This window comes from Anser brachyrhynchus (assembly GCF_964034855.1).
Source record: "Anser brachyrhynchus genome assembly, contig: SCAFFOLD_534, whole genome shotgun sequence".
NCBI lineage: Eukaryota > Metazoa > Chordata > Aves > Anseriformes > Anatidae > Anser > Anser brachyrhynchus.
The window spans coordinates 1-9,305 of record NW_027663750.1 but is presented as its reverse complement, the minus strand read 5'-3'; the positions used below and the strand labels follow the sequence as shown (position 1 = coordinate 9,305).

The 9,305-nt window shown below is 55.1% G+C and overlaps 1 protein-coding gene and 1 long non-coding RNA gene across 2 annotated transcripts; both read left to right on the top strand.

Moving 5' to 3' along the window:
- Positions 1-130: 130 nt before the first annotated feature.
- Positions 131-2,529, top strand: LOC308186867. The gene is made up of 2 exons (XR_013944352.1): positions 131-367; positions 1,263-2,529. It is a non-coding gene; the product is annotated as an uncharacterized lncRNA (long non-coding RNA).
- Positions 2,530-2,845: 316 nt separating this feature from the next.
- On the top strand, positions 2,846-9,299 carry CD2BP2 (CD2 cytoplasmic tail binding protein 2). Its single transcript, XM_080609034.1, has 5 exons — positions 2,846-2,989; positions 3,888-3,958; positions 5,465-5,573; positions 7,384-7,553; positions 9,015-9,299. The coding sequence occupies exons 2-5, from the start codon at positions 3,890-3,892 to the stop codon at positions 9,294-9,296; spliced, it is 630 nt and encodes a 209-aa protein (XP_080465160.1). The 5' UTR covers positions 2,846-2,989; positions 3,888-3,889; the 3' UTR covers positions 9,297-9,299.
- The last annotated feature ends 6 nt before the right edge of the window (positions 9,300-9,305 follow it).

The following is a 9,305-nucleotide window of genomic DNA, read 5'->3' as shown; positions in this document are numbered from 1 at the left end:
AGGGGAGGGGTCCCGGGGGGAGGAGGGACCCCCGAAATTGGGGGGGGGGGGCCCAGGGACCCTCGGAATTAGGGGGGGGGTCCCGGGGGGATGGGGAGCCCCCGAAATTGGGGGGGGGTCCCCAGGGACCGCCGGAATTAGGGGGGGGGTCCCAGGGGGACGTGGGGGCCCCAAAATCAGAGGGGGGGTCCCAGGGGGAGAAGGAGCCCCCCAAATCGGGGGGGGGTCCCCGGGGGCGCCCCCCGGCCCGGGGGCTCCTGGAGCGGTGCCGGGAGCGGCTGCAGGGGCGGCGCAAGGCGGGGGGGGGGGGCGGCGGACGAGGAGCCCCCCCCCGCGGCCAGAGACCCCCCCCGGTGAGGAGGGGCCGGTGAGTGAGCGGGGACGGGGTCGGGGGGGGGCGGGGGGGGGGTGGGGGGTTGATTGACAGCTCCCTCTGTCGCCCTGGGTTTGATTGACAGGTCAGTGGGATAGCTAGCCCTTTGATTGACAGCTGTGTTTGGTCGATACGTTTGATCGGCAGCTCCGCTTGATAGCGATCCCTTTGATTGACGGCTCGATTTGAGGGATAGATTTGATTGACAGCTCTCTGATTGATTTAGTCGACGGTCCCATTCGATTGATGGCCCTTTGACAGCTGTATTTGATGGATATATTTTGATTGACAGCTCTATTTGATAGAACTGACTGACAGCCCCGTTTGAGTGATGGGTCTTTGATTGACAGCTCCATTTGATGGCTTATGTTTGATTGACACCTCGATTTGATTGGTATATTTGATTGACAGCTCTATTTTCCTGATGGGCCTTTGATTGACAGCTCTATTTGAGGGATAGATTAGATTGACAGCTCTATTTGAATGATAGAATTGATTGACAGCCCCCTTCGAGTGATGGCTGTTTGATTGACAGCTCCATTTGATTGGTAACTAACTGACAGCTCTATTTGATGAATATATTTGATTGACAGCTCCGTTCGGCAGGTCCATTTGATTGACAGCTCTACTTGATGGGTATATTTGATTGACAGATCCATTTGGTGGATACATTTGATTGACAGCTCGATTTGACTGCCCTGTTTGATTGACAGCTCTGTTGGACAACTCTATTTGACGTCTCTATTTGATTGACAGCTCGATTTGAGAGACTTATGCGATTGACAGCTCTATTTGAGCCACCCCAGTTGACGGACTGCTGATTTGATTGACAGCTCGCTGTGATTGACAGCTCCCTGTGATTGACAGCTCTCTCCCCTTTGATTGACAGCCCCGGCCCAGCCCCTGATTGGCTGACTGACGCCCCAGCCTGTGATTGACAGCTCGGATTGACGAATCCCCCTTAACACCGGCTCCAGCTGATTGACAGCCCCGGCTGATTGACAGCTCCATTTGATTGACAGCGCCCACCCGATTGACAAGGCATCAAATAACAGCCCCTGATTGACAGCTCCAGTTTATTGACACCTCCGGTTGATTGACAGCCCCGGATGATTGACAGCTCCGGTTGATTGACAGCTTGGGTTGATTGACAGCCCTGACTGATTGACAGCCCCGTTTGATTGACAGCTCTGTCTGATTGACAGCCACGTCTAATTGTCCGCGGCATTTGATTGACAGCTCAGTCTGATTGGCAGCTCTGATTGATTGACAGCCCCATCAAACAGACAGCTCGATTTGATTGACAGCCCCATTTGATTGACAGCCAGGACTGATTGAGAGCTGTGATTGACAGCTCCATTTGATCGACAGCCCAGCTTGATTGACAGCTCCATTTGATTGACAGCTCAGTTTGATCAACAGCCCGGATTGATAGACAGCCCAGTTTGATTGACAGCCTAGTTTGATTGACAGCGCAGTTTGAGAGCTCCGTTCACTTGACAGACCCCTTTGATTGACAGCCCGGATTGATTGACAGCCACGTTTGATTGACAGCCCAGGCCCATTGACAGCCGAGTCCGATCGGCAGCCCGGTTTGATTGACAGCTCCCAATGATTGACAGCTCCTCCTGATCCACAAGACGGATTGATCGACGGGCAGCCGTGATTGACAGCTCTGTCTGATTGACAGCCCGGAGCGATTGACAGCCGCGTTTGATTGACAGCCCCACCCGATTGACAGCCGAGTCCGATGGACAGCCCAGTTTGATTGACAGCTCATTCCAGTTGACAGCCTGGTTTGATTGACAGTTCGATTTGATTGACAGCGGTGATTGACAGCTCCATTTGATTGACAGCTCCGTTTGACAGTTCAGTTTGATTGACAGCTCCCGTTGGTTGACAGCGCTGTTTGATTGACAGCTCAGTTTGATTGACAGCTCCGTTTGATTGACAGCCCGGATTGATTGACAGCCCCGCCTGATTGACAGCGCCCACTCATCGCCCCCCATTTGATTGACAGCCCCCTTTGATTGACAGCCGCCTGGCCCCGCCCCCGCTTATTTAACAGACTCCGCCCCCCCCCCTCCCCCCCCCCCTCCCCCACCCCCCCCGGGTTATTTTTGGGTGAAAAAACGCCAAAAAAAGGCCCACGAGGAGCCCCCGGCCCCGCCTCTTTTTTTGAGGGGGCGGGGCTTGGGGAGGGGGCGGGGCTTAGGGAGGGGGCGGGGCTTGGGGAAAGGGGCGTGGCTTGGCGGGGGCGGGGCTATTTGGGGGGTCCTGGGGTGGGGGAGGGGCGGTTTGGGGGGGGTCTTGGGGCGGGGGAGGGGCGGTTTTAGGGGTTTCGGGGGGGTTGGGGGGGAGGGGGATTTTTGGGGCGAATTCGGGGTTTTTGAGGATTTCGGGGGGGGTCTCAAAGGGTGGGGGAGGGGTTTTTGGGGGGGGGAGGGGGTTAAAAAGTGGGGACGCGGCGCCTTTAAGAGCCGCCAGCACCGCGGCGCCGCGCCGCTGCCCGGAGTTTGCGTCACTTCCGCACGCCCCCCCCCCCGCCGGGCGGAAACCGGAAGTTTCGGCCCCGCGTTTACTTCCGGCGCGGCGCGAGAGCGGCGGCGGCGCCGGGTGAGCGTGCCCGGCCCGGCGGGGCTCATTTGCATATGCAAATTAAGGGCTTGGAAGGGCTAATTAGGAGTGGAGGGGGGTTTAATTAGGGTCGCGGGGGTGTTAGTTGGGGTCGGGAGGTGTTTAATTAGGGCCTGAGGGGGTTAACTGCGGTCGTGAGGGGGTTAATTAGGGCCTGGGGGGGGTTAATTGGGGTCGGGGGGGCTAATTAGGGCAATGGGGAGGTAATTAAGGCTTGCAGGGGGCTAATTAGGGGTGGTGGGTGTTAATTAGGGGCAGTGGGGGTGATAAGGGGGGGGTTGGGTTAATTGGAGTCTGGGGGGTTAATTAGGGATCGTGGGGGGCTAGTTAGGGTCAAAGGGGGCTAATTAGGATCAAAGGAGGCTAATTAGGGTCAAGGGGAGCTAATTAGCATCATGGGGGGCTAATTGAGGCTCAAGGGGGGATAATTGGGGATCAAGGAGGGCTAATTAGGGTCAAGGGGGTCTAATTAGGGTCAAGGGGGTCTAATTAGGGTCAAGGGGGTCTAATTAGGGTCAAGGGGGCTTAATTAGGGTCTGTGTGAGGATTGGGGCGGCTTAATTGGGGTACATGGGGGCCTCATTGGGATCAGACGAGCTAATTAGGGTCGGGGGGCTAATTAGAGTCTGGGGGGGGCTCATTGGGCTCTCCACGGTGTTAATTAGCACCTGTGGGGTTAATTAGGGCCGGGGGGGGCATTAATTAGGGTCTTGGGGGGGGGTAGCGGGTGTTGGGGGGGGCAGCAGTGGCTTTTAATTAGCACTGCCTCCGTTATGGGGGGGGGCTAATTAGGGGCTGCGGTGATTAAGGGGGTTAATTGGGGGTTAGCAAAGGGTTAATGAGGGGTTAATGAGGGCTAATTAAGGCCTAATTGCAGCCATGGCCAAGCGCAAGGTGACCTTCGAGGACCTCGAGGACGAGGAGGAGCCGGGGCCCCCCCGCAAGAGGGTGAGGGGCGGGAGGGGGGGGGGCGCTATGGGGCGCTATGGGGCACTGTGGGGCAGATATGGGGGGCTATGGGGCGCTATGGGGTGGATATGGGTGGTTGTGGGGTGCTATGGGGCAGATGTGGGGCGCTATGGGGCAGCTATGGGGGGCTGGGGGGCGCTATGGGGTGGCTATGGGGCGCTATGGGGTGGATGTGGGGGTTCTGGGGCGCTATGGGGCGCTATAGGGTGGATATGGGGCGGCTGTGGGATGCTATGGGGTGGATATGGGTGGTTGTGGGGCGTTACGGGGTGGGTATGGGGCACTATGGGGTGGATATGGGTGGTTGTGGGTGCTATGGGGCAGATATGGGGGGCTGGGGGGCCTATGGGGTGGATGTGGGGTGCTATGGGGCGGATATGGGGGTTATGGGGCGCTATGGGTGGATGTGGGGTGCTATAGGGTGGATATGGGGGTTATGGGGCGCTATGGGGTGGATGTGGGGTGCTATGGGGTGCTATAGGGTGGATATGGGTTGGATATGGGCGCTATGGGGCAGATATGGGTGGTTGTGGGGCGCTATGGGGCGGATATGGGGCACTATGGGGCGCTATGGGGTGGATGTGGGGCGCTATGGGGCGGATATGGGGCACTATGGGGCGCTATGGGGTGGATGTGGGGTGCTATAGGGCGGATATGGGGGTTATGGGGCGCTATGGGGTGGATATAGGGGACTATGGGGTGGCTGTGGGGCGCTGCGGGGCAGATATGGGGGGCTGGGGGGCGCTATGGGGTAGGTGTGGGGCGCTATGGGGTGGATATGGGGGGCTATGGGGTGGATATGGGGGGCTATGGGGCGGATATGGGGTGCTATGGGGTGGCTGTGGGGCGCTATGGGGTGGATATGGGTGGTTGTGGGGCGCTATGGGGCAGAAAGGGGCGGCTGGGGGGCCTATGGGGCGGCTGGGGGGCGCTATGGGGTGGCTGGGGGGGGCTGTGGGGTGGATATGGGGTGTCCGTGGGGCGCTATGGGGTGTCTGTGGGGCGCTATGGGGTGTCTGTGGGGCGCTGTGGGGCATTAGGGGGTGTTATGGGGTGGTTGTGGGGTGTCTGTGGGGCGCTATGGGGTGTCCATGGGTGCTGTGGGTCACTATGGGGTGTCCGTGGGTCGCAATGGGGCGCTATGGGGCGCTATGGGGTGTCCGTGGGGTCTCTGTGGGGTGCTATGGGGTGGATATGGGTGGTTGTGGGTGCTATGGGCAGATACGGGGTGTCCGTGGGGCGCTATGGGGTGTCCGTGGGGCGCTATGGGGTGTCTGTGGGTCACTATGGGGTGGTTGTGGGGTGCTATGGGGCGCTATGGGGTGTCCATGGGGTCTCTGTGGGGCGCTGTGGGGTGGCTGTGGGGCGTTAGGGGGTGTTACGGGGTGGTTGTGGGGTGTCCGTGGGGTGCTGTGGGTCACTATGGGGTGTCCGCGGGGCGCTATGGGGCGCTATGGGTCACTATGGGGTGTCCGCGGGGCGCAGGAGGCGCTGGGCGGCCCCGGCAGCCGCTTCTCGGGGAAGCCGTCCCTGGACAGCGACGAGGACGACGACGACGACGACGGCGGCACCCTGGGGCTGCTCGACCTCGACGGTGGGCGCTGGGGGGCGCTATGGGGCGGCTGGGGGGTGCTATGGGCGCTATGGGGCGGCTATGGGGCACTATGGGGTCATTATGGGGTGGTTATGGGGTCCTATGGGGCGCTATGGGGCGTTATGGGGCGCTATGGGGCGCTATGGGGCGCTATGGGGCGGCTATGGGGCGCTATGGGGTGGCTGTGGGGTCGTTATGGGGTGGCTGTGGGGCGGGGGGGCGCTACGTTTTATATTTCTTAATGTTTTTTGTATGGGGTTTTTGGGCTTTTTTTGGTATGTTTTTTAATGTTTTTTTATATTTTTAATGGTTTTTTAAAGTTTTTTTTATGTTTTTTACGTTTTTATGGGACTTTTTTATGGGATTTTTTTATGGATTTTTTTATGTTTTCTTTTTATGTATGGGTTTTAATGGTTTTTTTTATGTTTCTTGTTACGTGTTTTTATGGTTTTTTTATGTTTTTTTATGTGTTTTTTTCATGGTGGTTTTTTTGTATGGGTGTTTTTTGCATGGGTGTTTTTTATGGTTTTTTTATGGTTTTATGTTTTCTATGTTTTTTTTATTTATTTTTATGGGTTTTTATGGGTTTTCTATTTTTTCATATTCTTTTATGTTTTCTATGTTTTTTTTATGGCTTTCTTTTATGGCTTTTTAAATGTTTTTTATTTTTTTGGTGTTTTTTTACATTTTTTGTGGTTTTTTAGTTTTTATTTTTTTAATTTTTTATTTTTTTATTTTTATTTTTTTTTATGTTTTTAATGTTTTTTTATTTTTTTATTTTTTATTTTTTATTTTATTTTTTATTTTTTTTATTTTTTTATGGCTTTTATGGCTTTTTTATGTTTTTTTTTATGGGCTTTCATTTTTTTATGTTTTTTTTTATGTTTTTTATGTTTTTTCTATGGCTTTTTTTTATGGCTTTTTTTATGGCTTTTTTTTATGGTTTTTTATGTTTTTTAATGGTAATTTTATTTTTATGTTTTTTTATGTTATGGCTTTTTTTATGGCTTTTTTTAATGGGTTTTTTAATGTTTTTTTTTTTAAATTTTTTATGTTTTTTAATGGTTTTTTTATTTTTTATGTTTTTTTTATGTTCCTTATGTTTTTTTTTAATGACTTTTTTTATGGCTTTTTTATGTTTTTTTTTAATGTTTTTTTTATTTTTTATGGTTTTTTAATGTTTTTTATGGGGTTCTTTTTATGGGGTTCTTCTTATGGTTTTTTTATGTTTTTTTATGGTTGTTTATGTTTTTTTATGTTTTGTTTGTTTTATAATGTTTTTTTTTTAATTTTTATGTTTGTTAATTTTTTTATGTATTTTTTAATGTTTTTTATGGTTAATGTTTTTTTAATGTTTTTTTTTATTTTTTATGTTTGTTAATTTTTTTTATGTATTTTTTTAATGGTTTTTATGGTTTTTTAATGTTTATGGTTTTTTTTATGTTTTTTTATGGTTTTTTTAATGTTTTTTATGGTTTTTTTATGGTTTTTTATGTTTTTTTTAATGTTTTTTTTAATGGTTTTTTTATGGTTTTTTTTATGGTTTTATGTTTTTTTATGATTCTTTTTCATGATTTTTTTATGGGGTTCTTTTATGGGGTCCTTTTATGTTTTTTTTAATGTTTTTTTATGCTTTTTTATGTTTTTTTATGGCTTTTTTAATGGGATTTTTATGTTTTTTCTATTTTTTTTTATGGTTTTTTTATGCCTTTTTTTTATGTTTTTTTTTTTATGGCTTTGATTTTTTTTAAGGACTTTTTCTATGACTTTTTTTTCAAATTCTCGGCGTTCCGGGGGGGTCCCCGTGCAGGGCAGGAGGCGGCGGCGCCGTGGGGCTGGGAGGAGGCGGGGGGCGGCCCCCCCCTGACCCCCTTCAACCTGGCCGAGGAGCTGAGCGAGGGCGACTTCGACCGCGACGGCAACTTCCGGCCCCGGCGCGCCCCCCGCGCCCCCGACCGCTGGCTCGACGCCCTCGACTGGGTGCGGGGGGGGTGTGGGGTCGGGGGGGGGTTGTGGGGTCGGGGGGGGTTGTGGGGTCGGGGGGGGTTGTGGGGTCGGGGGGGGGGTTGTGGGGTCGGGGGGGGTTATGGGGTCAGGGGGGGTTGTGGGGTCGGGGGGGTCACGGGGGGGTTATGGGGTCGGGGGGGGGCTGGGGGAAATGGGGGGATATAGGGGAAATGGGGGGGTTATAGGGTCGGGGGGGTTCTGGGGTCACAGGGGGGGTTATACGGTCAGGGGGGTCACGGGGGGGCTTGTGGGGTCACGGGGGGGCTTATGGGGTCACGGGGGGGGTTATAGGGTCGGGGGGTCAGGGGGGGTTGGGGGGTCGGGGGGGTTGGGGAATGGGGGGATATAGGGGAATTGGGGGGGTTATAGGGTCGGGGGGGTTGTGGGGTCACGGGGCAGGTTATAGGGTCGGGGGGGTTATAGGGTCGGGGTCACGGGGGGGTTGGGGGGTCGGGGGGGTTGGGGGAAATGGGGGGGTAATGGGATATAGGGGAACTGGGGGGGTTATAGGGTCGGGGGGGTCAGGGGGGGTTGGGGGGTCGGGGGGGGTTATAGGGCTGGGGGGGGTTGTGGAGTCACAGGGGGGGTTATAGGGTCAGGGGGGTCACGGGGGGGCTTGTGGGGTCGGGGGGGGCTTATGGGGTCACGGGGGGGGTTATAGGGTCGGGGGGGTCAGGGGGGGTTGGGGGTCGGGGGGGGTTATAGGGCTGGGGGGGGTTGTGGAGTCACAGGGGGGGTTATAGGGTCGGGGGGGTCACGGGGGGTTGTGGGGTCGGGGGGGTTGGGGAAATGGGGGGGAAATGAGATATGGAGGAAATGGGGGGGTATAGGGTTGGGGGGGGTTTATAGGGCCGGGGGGGGTTATAGGGTTGGGGGGTCACGGGGGGGTTGGGGGGTTAAGGGGGGTTGGGGGAAATGGGGGAGGGTTTATAGGGCCGGGGGGGGTTATAGGGTCAGGGGGTCACAGGGGGGTTGGGGGAAATGGGGGGGAAATGGGATATAGGGGAAATGGGGGGGTTGTGGGGTCGGGGGGGGTTGTGGGGTCACGGGGGGGGTTGTGGGGTCACAGGGGGGGTTATAGGGTCGGGGGGGGTTGTGGGGTTAAGGGGGGTCACGGGGGGGTTATGGGGTCGGGGGGGTTGGGGGAAATGGGGGGGACATGGGGTATAGGGGAAATGGGGGGGTTGTGGGGTCAGGGGGGGGTTATAGGGTTTGGGGGGGGGTTATAGGGTTGGGGGGTTATGGGCTTAATTGGGAGGGATTAATGGGGGGTCACGGGGTTAATGGGGGTCACGGGGTTAATTAGGGTGCGGGGGGGTCAATGGGGGGGGGTAACGGCGCTAACGGGGGAGTTACGGCATTACCGAGCCTCGCCCTGGCCTTAACGAGGCCGCGCGGCCGTTAATTACCCTAATTACCCCCCCCCCCCCGCAGATGGAGATCCGGCCCCGCCCCCCGCGCCCCTCCCCGCCGCCGCCCCCCCCCCCGCCCCCCCCGGGGGTGCTGCTGCGGGGGGCGCTGGCGCTGCTGCGCCCGGGGGAGACGGTGGCGGGGGCCCTGCGGCGCCTGGGGGACGAGGCCCGGAGGCAGCGGAGGCCGCGGGGAGGCAGAGGAGGGAGGGGAGGAAGGCCGGGGGGGGGGCGAGGACGGGGAGGAGGAGGAGGAGGAGGCCGGGGGGCGCTGAGGCCGAAGAGGAGGAGGAGGAGGAGGTGGTGAGGAAGGAGC

Excerpts from the sequence above, each read along its gene's own strand:
- CD2BP2 (XM_080609034.1), top strand. The coding sequence starts at position 3,890 with ATGGCCAAGCGCAAGGTGACCTTCGAGGACCTCGAGGACGAGGAGGAG. Across the intron at positions 5,574-7,383 it reads GGGGCTGCTCGACCTCGACG|GGCAGGAGGCGGCGGCGCCG; the intron begins GTGGGCGCTGGG and ends GTCCCCGTGCAG. Across the intron at positions 7,554-9,014 it reads GGCTCGACGCCCTCGACTGG|ATGGAGATCCGGCCCCGCCC; the intron begins GTGCGGGGGGGG and ends CCCCCCCCGCAG.